This window comes from Tachysurus vachellii, chromosome 16, assembly GCF_030014155.1.
Source record: "Tachysurus vachellii isolate PV-2020 chromosome 16, HZAU_Pvac_v1, whole genome shotgun sequence".
NCBI lineage: Eukaryota > Metazoa > Chordata > Actinopteri > Siluriformes > Bagridae > Tachysurus > Tachysurus vachellii.
In genome coordinates, this window is record NC_083475.1 from 1,641,173 (window position 1) to 1,660,904 (window position 19,732).

General features: G+C 37.4%; 1 protein-coding gene and 1 long non-coding RNA gene across 6 annotated transcripts in view; one reads left to right on the forward strand and one right to left on the reverse strand.

Moving 5' to 3' along the window:
- The window catches only part of LOC132858837 (NACHT, LRR and PYD domains-containing protein 12-like), a 379,445-nt gene that overhangs the window by 20,327 nt on the left and 339,386 nt on the right, over positions 1–19,732 (reverse strand). The window contains exons 1-7 of one of the 5 annotated variants that reach the window (XM_060889350.1): positions 17,102–17,210; positions 10,341–10,477; positions 9,990–10,106; positions 9,752–9,868; positions 8,495–8,542; positions 8,077–8,127; positions 6,060–7,844 (exon numbers count right to left, since the gene is read on the reverse strand). The exons of 1 other annotated variant lie outside the window; for it this stretch is intronic. In XM_060889350.1, coding sequence (XP_060745333.1) covers positions 6,060–7,844; positions 8,077–8,127; positions 8,495–8,542; positions 9,752–9,868; positions 9,990–10,106; positions 10,341–10,393 — 2,171 coding nt within the window. In that variant the 5' untranslated portion in view covers positions 10,394–10,477; positions 17,102–17,210. Of the gene's footprint in view, positions 1–6,059; positions 7,845–8,076; positions 8,128–8,494; positions 8,543–9,751; positions 9,869–9,989; positions 10,107–10,340; positions 10,478–13,043; positions 15,001–17,101; positions 17,211–19,732 lie in introns of those variants that run through there. 3 more of the 5 variants (XM_060889349.1, XM_060889351.1, XM_060889352.1) reach the window with 3 other exon arrangements.
- On the forward strand, positions 11,852–16,066 carry LOC132858972 (uncharacterized). Its single transcript, XR_009649682.1, has 5 exons — positions 11,852–12,300; positions 12,490–12,522; positions 15,009–15,091; positions 15,286–15,424; positions 15,746–16,066. It is a non-coding gene; the product is annotated as an uncharacterized LOC132858972 (long non-coding RNA).

Genomic DNA, 19,732 nt, shown 5'->3' on the forward strand with positions numbered 1-19,732 from the left:
CGCTCCAGACATTTCCCCGAATGTGGCATGGACTATGTGCGCCAGTTGTATTTGAAGGACATCTTATGGTGATAGCTTTGAATGACTCCCTTTTAGATTACATTCTAAAACAGGCTCCGGCTGATGTCTCACACATGCGATGTGACACCTCAACGTATCTGCGTCCCAGTAATTCCTCCGTGCTCCCCGTGTGGTCCAAAGACCCTAATATATACATAGATTGGAAAGGAGAACCCATGGGTGTCCCGGAGGAACATAGAGCCTTATCCCAAGCAGCCTCTGCCCGGTGTACAGGTACATAGAAACATGAAGTGGATAAACTACATGTGGTACAATCAACAACGCTTTATTAATCATACAATCACCGCCTTAGGATTAATATCAGAACAACTACATGCCACAACACTGATGACAGTGGAAAACCACTTTGCTATAGATCAAATGCGTGGGCCAGATCAGGGAGTATGTGAAATGATTGGTACTGAATGTTGTGCCGTCATCCCTTTACATACAGGCCCCATGGGACCGCTAACCACTTTGCTTAAACACATGAAAGCGGCCCGAGACCTGATGGTCCATAACACAGACGCACCAGACCCTGCATGGTACAAGTGGCTACTCTCAGAAGACTGGATGGCAGGATTAATACGTATAGGCATGATAATTCTTCTAATTTTGTTGGTTATAGCTTTTGTTGCTTGCTGTGGAAAACCTATCCTGCGTGCCCTGATTGACAAAACAGTCCACTCCCTGGTTGGACAATATATGCAAACGCAGATGGGGGAGATAAATCTAGACAATACTGATCCAGACTAATCATGCCAATTCAAAAAATGTATTATGTATTTTTTGTAAGTGTTGTGTGCAGATCCATGGAATACTTCCCATTCTGATGTCCCCGACCCCGACCTCCCCGGCGGCACCGTTCATGTGCCTGTCTTGACCCCGGCCCTGATGGGCTGGCCTATCGCCAGACATGCAGACACGCCAGACATGCAGCTCGGATTGGAAGGATCCCAGAGATCCATAGCGAACTCACCACCATGTAATCACCACCGAATGGGCTGGTAAATTGCCCGTGGAAGCGTTCCGATTCGGACGCTGTTGTTATTCTGCCTAAAACATTCTATGCCCACACGTTCTCGGATGTGTGGCACTCCCTGCGGACCAAGAAAAAGATCGAGGCTCCTTTGCCTCATTGGATTTATGCACTGCATCACAATCACTATTGGTGTTGGCCATAATCGTGAGTGGCCTGTGACTCTGCGTATACACTGACTGTCTTTCCTGAATGTTAAAGCTCCCTGGTGACACTGGTTTCGCTGTCGCACTATATATACGGGCAGAGTGAGAATTTTATCTCGAATTGGCCGTTGAGGGTTTTTCACTCACTCCTGGTTCATCCTTTGAGAATGAGCACGTATGTTTCTGAATGTGTTACAAAAATGAAGTGTAGAGGGGAGTAATGGTTGAATACTGTAATGGTAACGGTAAAGCTTACATGTTAAAGCTTACTATTGTGTTATAGTACTGAAATGTTATTGTTAGAAGCAAAAATAGTCATAAGGGAGATAGAATTAAAGTGATATTAAAATGTTAAGATTTCTTAGGTAATCTGGTGAATGGGGATGCTATAAGTGGTGATGTTGAAATTTAGTTTAAAATGCTTTTGGTTTTCCTTTAAATGTTGTTTGAACATTTTTGTTTTGTTTATAAGGGCTTTACTTTTATTTTATTTTTCATATTTGTTTTTTTTTTTTGTTTTTTGTTGTTGTTTATAAGGTTTAGTGGTTTATAAGGGTCAGAACTACTGCAACCTAGGTTTGGTTGAGGCTTTACAGCCTCACAGGGGGGAGTAATGCTGTAAAAAATCTTGAGACACGAGAATGCCCCAAAGTAAAGTATTATGCATTACAAAATCTTAACATAAGATGTATGGGAATAGGCCAGAGTCAACAAGAAAAGAAGTTTATTGTAATTATAAAATTATAGGACAAAGGGGTTTGGATGGAGGAGGTGTGAATCAGAGGTTTCTTCACAATGTGTGAGGAAGTGAAAGTGACGGTAACCAGTCAAATGTTCACCTGAAACAGGCCTCATATAGGGAGTAGGGTGAGACAATTGCTCATTCGACCAGCTGGACAAACCTGCTGACTCTGATATTGGGGATCTAAGGGAAAAGGGGAACCTATCACAAACCAACCCCCCTTATCTACTTATTTGCTATTTCTCATCCTGCTCTTTACTTCCTTGTTTCACCCTTAGACGTTCTTGATTTCGAGGGCAGCTCTCCGCCTCCCTCACCAGGGCCACCCCTCCCCTGTCAGGCCACAGATTCACTATACACAGACTTTTGAATATAACAGGCGTCTGCTTACCTTGTTATTATGGCCGGCCTCTGTAGCCCTTCTGAGAGACTGGTTGGAACAGGTTCCAGACGCAGATCACGCTAACCCTTACGAAATCCCACTTCTGACACCAATAAATATGTATAAGTGGACATATCGTGGGGTGGAATACACTCTTAGGTTTTTAGCTGAATATTAACTCTTAACTGATACTCTAAACTAAACTTAACTGATACAAATATAAACTTTATAATTGACACAAATAAACAATGAGAAGATTTTCCAGACCTGGATTAGAATGAGCAAACTTCTTTATTGCAGTCAATCAGCCAACACCTCCATTGAGCTCAAGGAGAAATCTCTAAGTCTAACGCAATCAAATAAAAACCCCAAAAGGCCGGTAACCCAAAAGGTTCTATGAGTTCAACTAGTTTCCCAAAAAGGTCTACCTAGTTCAAAAAATACTAAAGTCCCCCAGTTCTAAAGTCCAGTCCTCCAGTTCTAAAGTCCTCCAATTCTAAAGTCCTCCCGTTCTATAGTTCTCCCATTCTAAAGTTCTAACTCTCCCCCGAAAATCTCTTCAATATACCCTGGCACCTCTAGGTGCTTCCTATACATTCTCAATATTTCCTCATTACATCATTATTACTTCATTCACATAACCTTTTTTCATTTCCCCTTATTTTACAAAAATTTCATATGCCCATATATGGATTTTCCTGTTATTGTAGACATACTTCTTCATTGATATTATTAAAAATGTGCTCAGGAGATCTTCACTCCCTTGGTCTTGTCACTTTAATTCCTTGTTCTTGAGTCAACAAAACCCAGTCTTACATTACACAGACATCTTGTGGCTCAATCTTCTTTTACAGCTACAATGAGTAAGTTTCCTCATCTCTTTTCTTGCTATTCTATACTGTATATGTTTCTACTGATTATATAATTGATAATTGATTGATTACATGTTGACTTTATGAGTTTGCATTATGATAAATGTCTTTATATTGGTTATGTTATACTGCTATTTTTTGTTAAGCCCTTGCCGTTTATAGTGTTGCTTTGTATATAAATGGAGTTCTATGTTGACTCCTTAAGCTTGCTAAACTTATGAACTTTGCTATGATCTCAGTCTTTGTTATGATCTCAGTCTGTCACTTTCCATACTGCTGCTTTCACATACCTATTTTAAGCCTTAGTTCCTCTATTTCTAAAGGCCAGGTTACCCTTTTCCCTTAGATCCCCAATATCAGAGTCAGCAGGTTTGTCCAGCTGGTCGAATGAGCAGCTGTCTCACCCTACTCCCTATATGAGGCCTGTTTCAGCTGAACATTTGACTGGGTACCGTCACTTTCACTTCCTCACACGTTGTGAAGAAACCTCTGATTCGCACCTCCTCCATCCAAACCCCTTTGTCCTATAATTTTATAATTACAATAAACTTCTTTTCTTGTTGACTCTGGCCTATTCCAATACATCTTATGTTAATATTTTGTAATGCATAATACTTTACTTTGGGGCATTCTCATGTCTCAAGATTTCTAACAACAATCCCATCACTCCTTCAGCCCAAATTAACACAGCTCCCCGTGCCTTCCTCTGTCTGTCAGTGGATCACCAGCTTTCAGCAGGTTTGTCCAGCTGGTCGAATGAGCAGCTGTCTCACCCTACTCCCTATATGAGGCCTGTTTCAGCTGAACATTTGACTGGGTACCGTCACTTTCACTTCCTCACACGTTGTGAAGAAACCTCTGATTCGCACCTCCTCCATCCAAACCCCTTTGTCCTATAATTTTATAATTACAATAAACTTCTTTTCTTGTTGACTCTGGCCTATTCCAATACATCTTATGTTAATATTTTGTAATGCATAATACTTTACTTTGGGGCATTCTCATGTCTCAAGATTTCTAACAACAATCCCATCACTCCTTCAGCCCAAATTAACACAGCTCCCCGTGCCTTCCTCTGTCTGTCAGTGGATCACCAGCTTTCTGACAGACAGGCAGCAGCTAGTGCGACTGGGAAAACTGAAATCCAGCACCCGCACCATCAGCACTGGCGCCCCCCAGGGCTGTGTCCTCTCCCCACTGCTCTTCTCCCTATACACGAATGGCTGCACCTCTAATGACCCCTCTGTCAAGCTCCTGAAGTTTGCAGACGACACCACACTGATCGGCCTCATCCAGGATGGTGATGAATCTGCCTACAGACTGGAGGTTGAACGGCTGGCTGTCTGGTGCAGCCTTAACAACCTGGAGCTGAACACGCTCAAGACAGTGGAGATGATAGTGGACTTCAGGAGAAACCCCCCTGCTCTCCCCCACTTACCATCATGGACAGCATTGTCAGAGCAGTGGAGTCATTCAAATTCCTAAACCACAATCTCCCAGGACCTGAAGTGGGACATTCACATAGACTCCATTGTGAAAAAGGCTCAGCAGAGGTTGTACTTCCTTCGCCAGCTGAGGAAGTTCAACCTGCCACAGGATCTGCTAAAACAGTTCTACACTGCCATCATTGAATCCATCCTCTGCACTTTGGTTTAGCTCAGCCACCAAATTTGACCTCAGAAAACTACAGAGGGTACTCCGGACTGCTGAGCGAATCATTGGCACAACACTCCCCACTCTTCAAGACCTGTACTTCTCCAGAGTGAGCAAAAGGGCAAAGTCAATCACTCTGGGCCCCTCACATCCAGCACACTCACTCTTTGAACTGTTGCCATCTGGTATCTGTTCTACATAGGAACAGTTTCTTCCCTCAGGCAATCCATCTGATGAACAATTAACACCATGGAACACACAACAATTAATTGCACATTTCACAATTGCACATACAAATTGTATATATTATATACTTCAATTGCTGGGATGGGTTGGCACTCCGTCCAGGGTGTATCCTGCCTTGATGCCCAATGACGCCTGAGATAGGCACAGGCTCCCCGTGACCCGAGGTAGTTCGGATAAGCGGTAGAAAATGAATGAATGAATGAATATACTTCAATTGCACATTTTCACACTTGCACATTTGTACATACAAATTGCCTATATTTGTATATGTATATTTCAACTGCACATTTCACACCTGTAAATGTGTACATACAATTTTGTCTATATTGTATATGTCATTCTGTTACACTGTGGAGCTTCTGTCACTAAAACAAATTCCTCGCATGTGAAAACATGCCTGGCAATAAAGCTCTTTCTGACTTCTGATTATTATTATTATCATTATTATAAAAATGTTTCCTCTAATGAGTAGAAGTCTTTGCAAAGTCAGCTTTCTATGAAAGACCATTTCCACCTTACAAATAAAACCTAATAATGAATAAAAACTTTTTGGGGAATAGAATTTTTCATTACTGCATTAAACATGGTTCTTTATGTCTGGTACACAGGTGTGTTTAATATACATCAAACATCCAACATAAAACCAGCATTAACTTCCTAATTGTTTTAAGATATTAAGATAAGTCACAACTACAAAACTTCAAAACTCTCTCAAATGTAATCACCTGCTTCTACATGTTTAATAGCTGCCCTTCAGTATCATTCATTTATTAATGCAGTTTTTATTCCCTAATTTATCTATTTACATTAACTCCACTGTATCACCTTCAGGTCAGAACATCCCAAAGTCCATATTAGAGTGTGTTCAGTTTCTCTCTAACACTGTAACAGTAGAACAGTTATATTCACATTTACTTACATTGCTTTACTGGATGCTTCAATCACAGGCATCATCTTCAGAACAACATCTTCTGTTATCTTATCTGTACTGAAATATTTACTCAGGTCAAATTCATCCAGCTCCTGTGCTGATGTCAGTAACACAAACACCAGAGCAGACCACTGTGAAGAAGAAAGTTCACTTTGTTTTCCAGATTTCAGGTAGAGTTGGATTTCCTCCACTAGAGAATTATCACCCAGTTCATTCAGACAGTGGAACAGATTGATGGATTTCTCTGTAGGAAGATCTTCACTGATCTTCTCCTTAATGTACTGAACTGTTGTCTTTATGATCTTCGAGCTACTTTTTGTCTTTGTTACTAAAACATGTAACAGTTTCCAATTGGACTCCAGTGAGAGACCCAGAAGAAAGCGAAGGAAAAGATCCAGACGTCCAGTCTGGCTTTGTAAAGTCTGATCTACAGCAATCTTGTGTACATGTGATATTCTACTTTCTTTCTTCCACCGGTAGGAGTATTGCTTCTGTATAAGAACATTTCTCTTCTCCTTCATGAAGGTCAGGTGCACATACAGAGCTGCGAGATGCTCCTGAATGCTCAGATGAACAAAGCAGTACACTTTACTCTGGTGAAGCCCAAACTCCTCTCTGAAGATCTGAGTACACACACCTGAGTACACTGCTGCTTCTCTCACATCAATACCACACTCTCTCAGGTCTTCATCATAGAAGATCAGGTTCCCTTTCTTCAGCTGCTGAAAAGCCAGTTGTCCCAGTTTAAGTAGCATTTCTTCATCACTCTCTGGCTTCTTTGAGTATTTTTCTCTTATGATGTTTGTCTGAATGATGAGGAAGTGTGTGTACATTTGAGTCAGAGTCTTGGGTATCTCTCCACGCTCTGCTTCACCCAACATTCTCTCTAGAACAGTGGCTGAAATCCAGCAGAAGACTGGGATGTGACACATGATGTAGAGGCTTCTTAATGACTTCAGGTGTGTGATGATATTATTGGCCAGGCTCTGATCACTGATCCTCTTCCTGAAGTACTCCTCCTTCTGTGGGTCATTGAACCCTCGTACCTCTGTGACTCGATCCACACACTCAGAGGGGATTTGATCAGCTGCTGCAGGTCTGGAGGTGATCCAGATGAGAGCAGAGGGAAGCAGATTCCCTTTGATCAGGTTTATCAGCAGCATAGGCACTGATGCTGATTCAGTTACATCACACACTCTCACTGTGTTCTGGAAATCTAGAGGAAAACGACACTCGTCCAATCCGTCAAAAGTGAACAGAACCTTTTCCAAACTGGACATTTCTGTTTCTTTTGTTTCCTTAAAAAAGACATAAAGGAGCTCCAACAGACTCAGTTTCTGGTCCTTCATCAAATTCAGCTCTCTGAAAGGAAGTGGAAATATGAAGTGGACATCCTGTTTTACTTTCCCTTCAGCCCAGTCCAGAATGAACTTCTGCACAGAGACTGTTTTTCCGATGCCAGCGACTCCCTTTGTCAGCACAGTTCTGATGGGTTTGTCTTGTTCAGATAAAGGGTTAAAGATGTCATTGCATTTGATTGGTGTTTCCTCTGTTGTTCTTCTCCTGGATGCTACCTCGATCTGTCTCACCTCATGTTCATTATTGACTCCTCCACTGTCTCCCTCTGTGATGTAGAGCCCTGTGTAGATCTCATTCAGGAGTGTTTGGGTTCCCAGGTTTATCATCACTCCATTCAAACACTGAAACTTCATCATCAGATTTAATTTTAACTTTTTCTGGGCCTCATTTCCAGCAGCAGATTCTGGGTCGTGCCTGTGATATGGAGAATCAGGAAGATGAGGTGAGACAAAGACTTTTATGATTAGACTTTAAATCACTATTTTCTGACAGGTCACCACAGATAGGTCTTTATAATGTTCTCACTATGTGTTTTCCTTCATCTACTGTATGCTTTCTATAATCTAATCACTCTGTAGTTATTAACAGCAGAGAGGTTTATAATATCAGTGTGTCAGTGTCACAGTCATGTTGGTTTTGATCTTACCCTGTATCTGTGATCTTCGTTTCTGTTCTGTTTCCTTTATTCTGTAGAACACTGTGAATGAAAATTGTAGTTGATCATTTCATCAGTTAACACTACAGTAGCGGTAGTTTTCTCAGTACTTAATACCACATGACTATGGAACATTATGAAACTGAAGAAAAATCTCTGTTCCTATTTTAACTCTAGTTATTCTAGGTTTATTTCTGTGTGTCTGTTAGAGATGTGACTAAATCCATGATTCTGAATGAACAGGTAATGTGTTCTAAACAGATACAAATACAGATACAGTTTATAAGAAATCATGTCAGAAAGGTTCACAGGTATAAAATCCCTAACTATAACCAGTATAACACTACAGCCTGAATGTGACACCAGTCCATCACACATAGGGGCAATTTATCTTCACAAGTCCACCTACTGGTATGTGTTTGGGAGGTGGGAGGAAATTGGAGAACCTGAAGGAAACCTACATGGAGAAGGAGAGAACATGTGAAATTCCACACAGACAGACACTGAGGACACTGGAACTGTAAAGCAGCAACATCTATAGGATTTATTCAATAATAAAAACACATTTGTAGCCTAGTGGTCTAGGTCCTGGACTATTGATGAGAAGGTTGTGAGTTTAAATCCCAGGTCTGCTACTGCAGGGCCCCTGAGCAAGGCAGGGAGTTGTCTAAAATGAGATCTAAATGTTAGACACTCTGGATACGGATGTCTGCCAAATGCCATAAATATAAACATTTCTGTCAATCTGCAGACAATTTCATGATCTTTCTGCATGACTTCATTCAGTGCTTTTCTCTGTCTCAGAATTGAGTCTCAGATTAAAGGATTAAGTTTCTGCTTTAATGCCCAGTACATGATTTAAAATGAAAAAACAGTCATTGCCTGTGTCCATATATTGGTATATACAATCACCATAAACACAACATTCTTCATGGACACAACACCAACCAATGGTGATCTTTTTCCCTAGAGTTTAAAACAAAAACATATCCTTAATTTATCTTTGATATTAATTTTAAAGTCAGTGTTGAATATTTACACTACATTTACAGCCAGACTTAAATTAACACTACATGATTTTCTGTGTGTAACTGAAAGTATTGTATTATCACTAAAACTTTATAGTATAATATAAATATCATACCTATTAAAACTGCAGCTAATTACTGTGTAAATAAAATTTACCACTGAGTGTATTAAACATCCCTCTTCATGTCTTACAGTAATCACACAATGGCTCTGTAGATTTCCTGATTCTGGTGAATTCTGGTGTAACTCTAGAAGATTCTTATGGCTGGGTATAATGTCACTGAATAAATGGTGCTAAGTGGTGGTCTAGTCTGCAATGACCAAACATACAGTGGACCTGTAGTCACTTAAGGCATACATACAAACATGAATTTCACTGCATTAAAAAACACACATCAAACTAAGTGTCATTTATTTTAAAAGATACCATAAGCTTGCTTTTCAAGAAAAAAAAATTTATAATTTCCCAAAAATAGACTTCAATATTAAGTATTTTATTACTGAATTTAAACACAGGCTTCATTATAGATCCTACTGTAATCGGTGTTTTAGTATTTAGATTGTCATCCTGTTTATCTAGATAAATTTCCCTTTAATTGTAACTTTAGCAGTGACATTAACATTGAGGAGACGTTACCTGTGTAGAAATGATGAATTTCCATCTTTAAACTTCAGAGGAACCGCCATAGACCCATCACTCTTCATGGAGATACAGCTGAGTGTTGGTGATTCTGATCTCTTTCTCTGGAGTTTACTGTACAACATTATACACAGTCCTTTAGTCATTTATATACACTCTTTATTTTAATTAATGTACAGTATATTTCCCTTTAAGTGTGACTTTAGCAGTGACATTAACAGTGTGGAGACGTTACCTGTGTAGAAGTGATGAGACTCTATCTTTAAAGTTCAGAGGACGATGCATAGACCGGTCACTCTTCATGGAGATACAGCTGTATGTTGGTGAGTCTGATCTCTTTCTCTGGAGTTTACTGTACAACATTATACACTTTAGTCATTTATATACACACTTCCTTTAGTCATTTATATACACACTTTATTTTACTTACATTAAACAATACATTTTTACTGTGAATTAGTGACTGTTAGATGTGTATAGTTATATACTGTAATAGTAAAACATTTTGTTAAATCATTTCATATTTACTAATAATAATTTAGATGTGAATATTTAATGACTAGAACACAAGGATGTTGTAGATTACCAGTTGTTTAATGGTGTAGAAACATTATCTGTGTCCAGATCAGGAGTCTCCATCTTTAAACATTAGTAAAGTTTACACACAAACACACAGCTGAGTCCTGAAGAATCTGATCTCTTCTGATGGAATGGATCACACTCCTAGAAAACACACAAACAAATTAAATTATTACATGAATTTTTATATCTTTATCGTTAAAAAATGCCCTCATTGATTTAATTAAAAGAAATTCTTTGTTTATGTAGCAAAGTGAGTGAGTTGGTTATTACACTAGAAATGTTGGCGAGTTAAAATGGTTGAACTCAACGTGCACCTTGTATTATCCAGTGAATAAGTGTTGTAAACCGGAGTTGATGATTATGGTAATTCTGTTGTATAAGCAGTGGATCATGTGAACACGTTCATGTGAAGTCTCACATGAGGTAAAGAGTGAGACTCTCACACACACACATGCACACACTCACAGTGACTGTGTATTTTACATTTAGCTTACCTCAATGACCCATGTTTTATTAGTTTAATAGCATTAGTTTATTATTAATTTGTGATGCAATATATTTGGCACTTCACTATGACTGAATAATTGATCAATTTTATCAGCGTGTGGCTTGACTGCAGTAATTTAGTTTTTACTATTGACACTGCACCTCTTTTGCACCTGTGTTGTGATCTAGAGAACGCCCTAGATTTCATGATTTTCGCCTACATGACATACCCACCTAAAAAGTGGTACAGCTCCCAAATACTCAGGGGTGTGCCTGGTCTCATTGGAAAGAAGACAATCTCTAGATACAAGTGTCAGGGTGATTCTAGGCCTTACTGACACAGAGTTACAGAGGCTAGAATGGAGGGTTTCATTTCCGCCCAAATAATTTTACTGTAAAATGATTAAAATACACTACTGTAAACACATACCAGGAGCTAATGAACAACTCAAGGTCATAGCCACATGTCTTAGCTTTCACCAAAAAAAATTGAAGTCAAAAGACCCAAAAATGGATTTTATATGATTTTTTTTCTACAGATATGTCTGTGCATTTTTGTTTTTTTTGCCCATTTTTTGCCCCCAAATAAACCTTGTTTACGAGAGTAAACAAGAGTTTGAAAGGCCTATAACCTTTTAACCTCTTTAACTACACCACTAGGCAGTAGTATCTGCTCAAAAAACACAGGCCTTCTCTGTGTGTGCTCTAGGATTGCGCAATACAGCTTGAGAATTGCGTCATGCCCACTTTCACAGCGCTCTAGCTGGCAGCCCCTCCCTGCCAGATGGCCCGTGTCGCACCTCGTTGGAATCGTCTCCTTATTGGCTAAAGAGATATCAGGGTCCCGGATCATGAAATTGCTACTGGCTGGAACAACTGTCAAACAAACGGAGGGTGTTCCGAATAGAATGGAGAGCCATCATTGGCTTCTAAGCTGTCTATCTCTGCTCTACGAGCACCGATTGGCTCATGTGAGGACTTGTTTGATTCCTAAGAGTCTGGACTACTTGTAGTTTTCTAAGCCTCCAATGAGAAGTGAGAGCCCAAACAATGGACGGAAGTGAACTACCGCTTACGGTTTTCGGTCAGAAAAGTAATTATTGCGAAGCGACCAAAGCGATTTGGATTAAAAGGCTTACATATTCCGATTCCTTGGACTCTTGGGGATTTATTAGAAATGTTTGTTTTGGAAAATATTACCCCAGTGAAGAAAGGGAAGCGTTTAAAGGTGATAAGACAACTGGACTAGCGCCGCCTAGTTCAGGTGACGATCAACTTGATTACAATTGTATGACGGCTATAAATCATATTATGCTTTGTGTGTGGGCTTAATAAAATCCTGAGAGTCTAAGCTTTCAAACAATATAAAATTTAACCGTGTATTTAGAAGATTTAATGCTTAAAAGTTACAATGAAGTTGATGCAGCCTCATCCCCTAGCGGTAGCGTTCCGCCGGCGGGACGGTGTTACGATAACTGGTAGGTGTTTGCTTAAAGGGAACAGAAATGTACCCATTAAGCACATCCTGTCTTTTTGAATTTAATGAATTGTATCTTAATTTAAATACTTTATTCTTTTGAAATAAAGTTGCATATTATTGTCTGAGAAATTAACATTTTATTTTAACATAACTTTTCCTAATGAAACATGTGACTTGAACTCAACAGAATATCTTGAAGGAGATTTGGTGAGCTTAATAGGTACGTTTACCCTAATATCACCATTTAGGTGTTAAGGTTTTTCTTCTAAATATTTTTGTTTTATTTTATAACCAAAAAAACTCCCAGAAGGGAGTAACAACCTAAAGAGACCCTACACATAATGATATCTAGTGGTTATATTTAGATTTTTTTTTTAAATATTAGTGTTTTTTATACAGGAATTCAGCATTAACAGTGCAATACTGTAGTTATTTTATTTTATTTTCCATTTTTTTAATTTGCAAAATGGAAAATAATGCATGTGCCTGTGTTCAGTAGTTTCCTGCTTTGTTCAGTTTTTTTTATTTATAACACTCATTTTATCAGCAACAGGTTTCAGAAAAAAAAAAGACTGTTGTAATTTTACTTCATTTACAGTTTAATTTTATTAACAACAAAGGTTACATTTATTTATTTATTTATTTATTTATGATTCCTGATGATATTTGTTGTTGTTTCTCCTTCCTGGAATTTGAAACCAGACACAAATAAAGATGATTTTACACAATACTATAACTCACCGTTAGTAAAGTCCTTGTTCTGAGACATTAATGTCACAGTTTCTGCCGCATTAAATATGTTTAACTTGTCTGAAGGCTTCTTAAAATGGAGTCGAAACATAGAGTGAGACCTACTATTACTTTCGAAATAAATATGTGTCGTTTCAGGTGTCGTTGTCATGTGTCATGTGTCGTTTCAGGATGAGTCGACTCTTTGAGCCGTCTGCTTTAGTGATTCGGAGGGAGTTGAAAAACTAACAATGAGTAAAATAGTTCTTTCACAAACTCTTGAAACAAATTGATTAAATACAAATGTCCTGATTGTGTTCAGAGACAACACATACTAAGATCACAGTATGTGTTGACAAAATTTGTCAGACTGTATATTTATAATCACACTCTCCAGTGTCACCCATATGAGGATGAGGTTCCCCTTTGAGTCTGGTTCCTCTCAAGGTTTCTTCCTTTATCATCTAAGGGAGTTTTTCCTCCCCACAGTCACCTGAGTCACCTCAGACTTCCTTTGGTATAAATACAAACACATTTAAATATATCTAATATTAATCTTTTTTTAAATTTTGTATTATATTAATCTTTATATTATTCTTTATAATAACTTTTGTTCTATGTTTATGTTCTTTAAAGCTGCTTTGAGACAATGTCAATTGTAAAAAGTGCTATACAAATATATTTTAATTGAATTGAATTTAACACAAAATATGTACTGAAAAATTGAACGCACAATGTGTTGCTAGTAAACATATTATCTATATTTTTTCGAGATATGTCCAACAATGGTGTATTATGGTGATGTGTGCATGTCATATGTGCATCCCCCCGCCAAAATAAATAAATAAATGAATAAATAAATAAATAGAAGGAGGACAAGTATATGATATTTCACCAAAGAACATGACTTTACTTGTATACCGAAATACAGTTACTAATAATAGATAATAGATAATAATGTTAACTAATGAACCTTATTGTAAAGTGTGACCCAATTATTTGTGTTTTATTAAGTGTGACCCAATAAAAACACGTCAACACGTGTTTTACAATCATTTACCCCACCATGGGCAATGCTGAAGTCACTGTTACAAAGTGTACAGTGTGCATCATTATGTTTAACGCTTATAAGACAGGGGGACACTTTTGTGTAGTCTGGTGTAAAATGTGTCTTATACTGTGTTTTTTGGGGCTCTCTCCCTCTGCCATGGGCCATGATGGTGTAAAATGTGTCTTATACTGTGATTTTTTTGTGGCTCTCTCCCTCTGCCATGGGCCATTATGGTACTTCTGTTTCTAGATACACTGATTAATTAGGTTTTGGGAGAAGAGATAAAAGCCCGCCCACACTGACAATTGATTGGCTGACTTACTGAAACAGGCCAAATAGGACGCTCTCTGTCTTATAAGCGCTTAATGGGGCACACACACACACTAGCACACACAGGCAAGGTCTCTCGCTCCCCCTCCCTCTTTGTCAAACATGCACGCTCTTGCTCGCTTGCTCTAGATTCTGGGAGATTGTAAGTAATTTGCAGGCATCAGGGAGCTGCTATCAATATGCAGGAGACTCCCGGAACATCCGGGACACACTCAAGAAAATGAAACACGGCTGTCCTTGGTTCATAGAATGTAAATAAATTAGAATTATATAATTATCTTAAGTTTGTGCATTAAAATTAAAATATTTGTTTTGACAATTTATAAAAAGTAATTTTCAAATTTACACAATTCACTCACGTTAAATGAATGAAACAAAGTTTTGTTGCTTCTGCAGTAACACACGTTGATCAGCAGATGGAGCACATGCGCAGATAGAACGCATATGGTTTAATTTTCTCTTCTGTTTAACGTTAATTTTGTGCAGTTCGTTTTGTGTTTATGCGGAGACACAGTTAAGATACTTTACTTACTAATATGAAAATATTTTTTTTCAATTGTTAATTAGTAGCAGTTTCCACATTTATGTGTTAACAGATGGCCGGGGTTAGCATGAAATGGTCGAAGATTTGCCTTTCATTGGTGAATTTAAGAACAGATGTCCAGCCCTCTTTAATGAAGTAAGTCTCTGTAAAGTCAGCTATAATTACTTACATGGTTGTTGTAATTTTAAATTTTGAAGGATTCTTCACGTTTATTTGGTTGGTTCATTTGTGGTAGTTATATGTGATTTGTAAGTGTTGAAGACATACTGTAAGGACTGTCGCAAATGTAACACTAGCTATATCGATTTGTTGTTTTAAAACTGTATTAGGTGTCTGTGGCATTCAGTAGGATTACAAAGATCCCTTTGGTGTCCAAATTCATGAGTCAGCTCGATCATTTCTCAGCTCAGCTCATCAGTGTTTTCAGCAGGACAGAAGATCAACAACATCATGTCAGTTATGGATCAGGTATGTTCTCTAAACTCATCATTTTATATCTGCCCATATTTCTCTCTCTTTCAGTTATTATGCACTCAGCCTCACTTTATGAAACCATGTTTTTTTTCCTCTTAATTAAAACACTAAAGGTAATAATGGTTGAGGTAAGAATAAATAATGGCAGAATTATCTTTTTTTTTTCCTCTGTGAAATGCATCTAAATCCTGGCATATATCTGAGTTCAAATGCAAAACCCTCTATAAGCCACCTTAGTCAAAAGAAGGTGGATTTAGAGAGTATTGCATCTGAACTCTTTATGTAATTACATATTTTTGTATTTCAATTTTTAAGGATGTTGAAAATGATGAAGCCCAAACCTCGATGCGCAACACCACCCTAGGAATCTACGTCATCAAACCTGAAGGGGTATATGCCACAAACCCTTACCAAGATGTTGTCATCATCGTTGAAGGCATCAAAATACTTGAAAACCTAAACAATGTTGCCAAAGCGTGTTCTATGATGCTTGGTCTAATTTATGCATTAAGCTTGGCCTACCCACAAGACTTCAGATACACATTTGAAACATTTTAAAAGCTTTTTATGGAGCTAGATGCCAACAAGCTGTCAAACAAGGTCCATGTCCTGAAAAATAAACTTCTTTTGTAAGTATTAACTTGAGGCAAGGTTCAAGAGGTGGTACTTATGTTTCCTCAATGGTGTCACACTGTTGGCTTGTTACAGTACATTTGTTCCAGGACTGACCATGTTACACTTTTTTTCCATTATTGATCTTGTTTCAAATAAATGCTTAATTTTTTCCCAAGTTGAAGGAGGCACAGACTGCACACGATTTTGCACATATTATTCTTGTTAAAAATGTGTAGAATTAAACCCTACAGTATGCTTAAATTGCAATAGGAGTAAACAGTGAGACAGTGCTCAACAGATGTTGTACAAATCAGTTAAAAATGTGTAAAATTTAAACTAAATAAAGTAATGCAAAGCAAAAAAATGATTTTTAATTTGTTTGAATGTATAATTATATTCAGTTGAATTTAAATTAAATAAAATCAGTTGAACTTAATTGAGTTAATAGTTTAAAATAAAACAAGATTGTTAATCTGATTCAACTTAACAAGATTGCATTAATTTTGTATAGAAAACTTAAGTTTACTGAAATAGATAATGTTACTTAAAATCAACAGCACACAGTTACATGGAACCTGTTGGCATAAAAAAGTTAATTAAATCCAGCATATCATTTTTTGAGTGCACTTGGGATGTCTGGTTATGGGTAACCAGGATTTATTTATTTTTTCCAGCTTTTGAATTTGAAAATGTTTTCTTTGAATGAAGTTTGAATTTTCTCGACTTCTCAAATTTTCTCGATTTCCCCGAAAATGAAAAACACTCGATACACCTGTTTACAGAATAAATACTTTCAGAGAGCAAAATGTAAAGAAATCTATGTTAAAACCACATTATGTCAGTATACTATAGTGATTTTCTACAAACATTCTGTATGTTTTGTTCATGAGCAACTGAAGACAGGAGACTGCAAGGACTGTATACAAACCTGGTTAAACCTGTTTTACAGGTAAGCTTGTACTCTACCTCACACACAGCTGATTTTACACGGGTTTTATTTACAATATATCTGTGTTCTTCTTATATAAAGTCATTTATAATAAAGACTTAACTCACCTTTAGTCAACGGTCCTTGTTGTGTGACATTAATACCTCTGCACTATTTTCTTGACTTTTCCAATCGCTCCACAAAATGTAGTTGAGGTTGAGAGAAAAACTCTTTCACTTTAGGAAGGATGAGTCGTGTGTTTGGCTGATCACAACAGGTGATGTGTTGTTTGGGAATGAGTCGACTCTTTGAATCGGCTCTTTGGCTGAATGTTGAAAGCTGACTAGCAAATTTCTCTAAAAAGGAGACTGTGGTAAAGTTTCACATTCACATATTCTGATTTTTCTCTTTAATAGTTTTAGTACCTTTTTAGGCTCAAAAAGGGTACAAATTGTGTATTATTGCTATACAAAACCATAACAACCGGCTTCAAAGTTAAACAGTTATCAACCTTTTAATTAATTTTTATTTAAAAAAAAAACAAAAAACTTTTTAATGGTTAAAACTGGTTACACTCTATTTCATTGTTTAGTGAGTTTTACTACTACAGATTTTAAATCTTTTATTCTGTTCAATTGTTCAATTGTTCCCCAAATAAATAAATAAATAAATATAATTTATATTTAGATATATTAAAAGTCTACAATCTTCTAATTATACTGTATATGATGCATATATATATATATATATATATATATATATATATATATATATATATATATATATGCTTAATTTTGTTTAATTATTAAATATTCTGACTAATAATCAGACTTTAATATTACTCCTCTTACTTTTTCAGGTTAATAATTTACTGAAATGTAATTTATTTTGATTTGAGGAAAAAGCAGTGTCTAAAGGCTTTAACCAATAATTCAAAACAAGTATAGTAAAATATCTTTTCTACACTTTATACTTCTATTACACTCTTGGCTTTGGAAATGTAACTGTTAACGAGTTTTATTTAATCCATTTATAAATTAGTTTTTACTGCAATCTGCTCCTATGCACTGTGTGAGAAAAATTGTGTATAACTTATAACTGTGTTTTCATCTTACCTTAGATCACCTAAGATCTCTAATTAAATCCCAGATAGCAATTATGTTGGAGCCACATGTGGGTATTATCTGGCACATATGGCCTAGATGTGGCGTGGCTGAACAGATATGGGCCAAATTGTGGCCATATTTGTTTTGCCATAACTTTAAAATCTGTGGGAAATGCTCTCTTGGTTCAGAACTCATTTTGAGGTTTATTGCTCAGATAACAATGAACACATGAGAATCATGTGGTTGAGCTATGGCACACAGTGAGAAACACCGACTTGTGGTAAACATTTGGCTTATAGGTGGAAAAACACAGGAATCCTGAAATCAAGTGCGGCAGACATCCGCAGTTCCACAACTCAGGTTGCGATGCATGGGGATGTGGTAGCTCAGTGGTTAAGGTGTTTGACTACTGATCGGAAGGTCATTGGTTTGAATCCCAGGTCCACCAAGTTGCAATTGCAGGGCCCCTGAGCAAGGCCCTTAACCCTCAATTGCTCATGTGTATAAACTGAAATTAAAAAAATGTAAGTCACTCTGGATAAGAGTGTCTGCTAAATGCTGTAAATGTAAATTTTCCTTTCTATTGGTGGAGTGAGACTACAGCACAAATCTGACTGTGACACGGGCAGCGGGTGGCATTTCTGCTTTCCTCACGACTGGCTACGTTCAGGTAAGTGATTGGCACTTTAAAGTCATATAATTGAAATATGCAGCATTATGTGTCAATATTGCATGTTATTAAGTGTTTAGTTATTAGTTTAATTGAGGAAGGGGTCAAATTAGCTAATATTTTCCTCAGTTTAACAATACAGTTTAATGTACGCTAAGGGTCCAGTGGTTTGCCGTTTTAAATTCCGATGTTTTTGGCTATAAATCAACAGTACGTACACAAAGTATTGTCATGTGCAGGGGCGGTTCTAGAACTTCTTTAGTCAAGTCAAGTCAGGTCAACTTTATTTATAGAGCACATTTAAAAACAACAGCTGTTGGCCAAAGTGCTGTACAGAATTAAAGCATACAGTATAATAAAATACAAAACAAAATGCAAAGGTCAACATAGGACACAACGACAGATAATAGACTAAGGTTATACCAGTGAGCTTACCTATGATCATAGGCAACAGTAAAAAGATAAGTTTTAAGAAGAGCCTTAAAATCTGCGTATGTTGGTGCTGTTCTTATATAGGGTGGTAACTTGTTCCATAACTGTGGAGCAGCCACTGAAAAGGCGTGATCACCTTTCCATTTCAGTCGAGTCCTAGGAACAGTCAACTGAAGACCACCAGTTGCCTGAAGTTCCCTAGAGAAATTACATTGTAACAGAAGATCAGAGATATATAGGATGGAGCCAATCCATGGAGACCCTTATAGACAAACAGCAGTGTCTTAAAATGAATACGGAATTTAACTGGAAGCCAGTGAAAAGAGATCATCACTGGCGAAATATGTTCCCTCTTCCTTGTTCCAGTTAACAATCGAGCAGCAGCATTTTGGACAAGTTGAAGATGAGACAATAGAGACTGTAAAACACCCAAGTACAGTACATTACAATAATCTAATCTGGATGAAATAAAAGCATGTATTACAGTCTCCATGTCTTTTGATGTTAAGAATGACTTCATCTTTGCAATGTTCTTTAACTGATAAAAACAA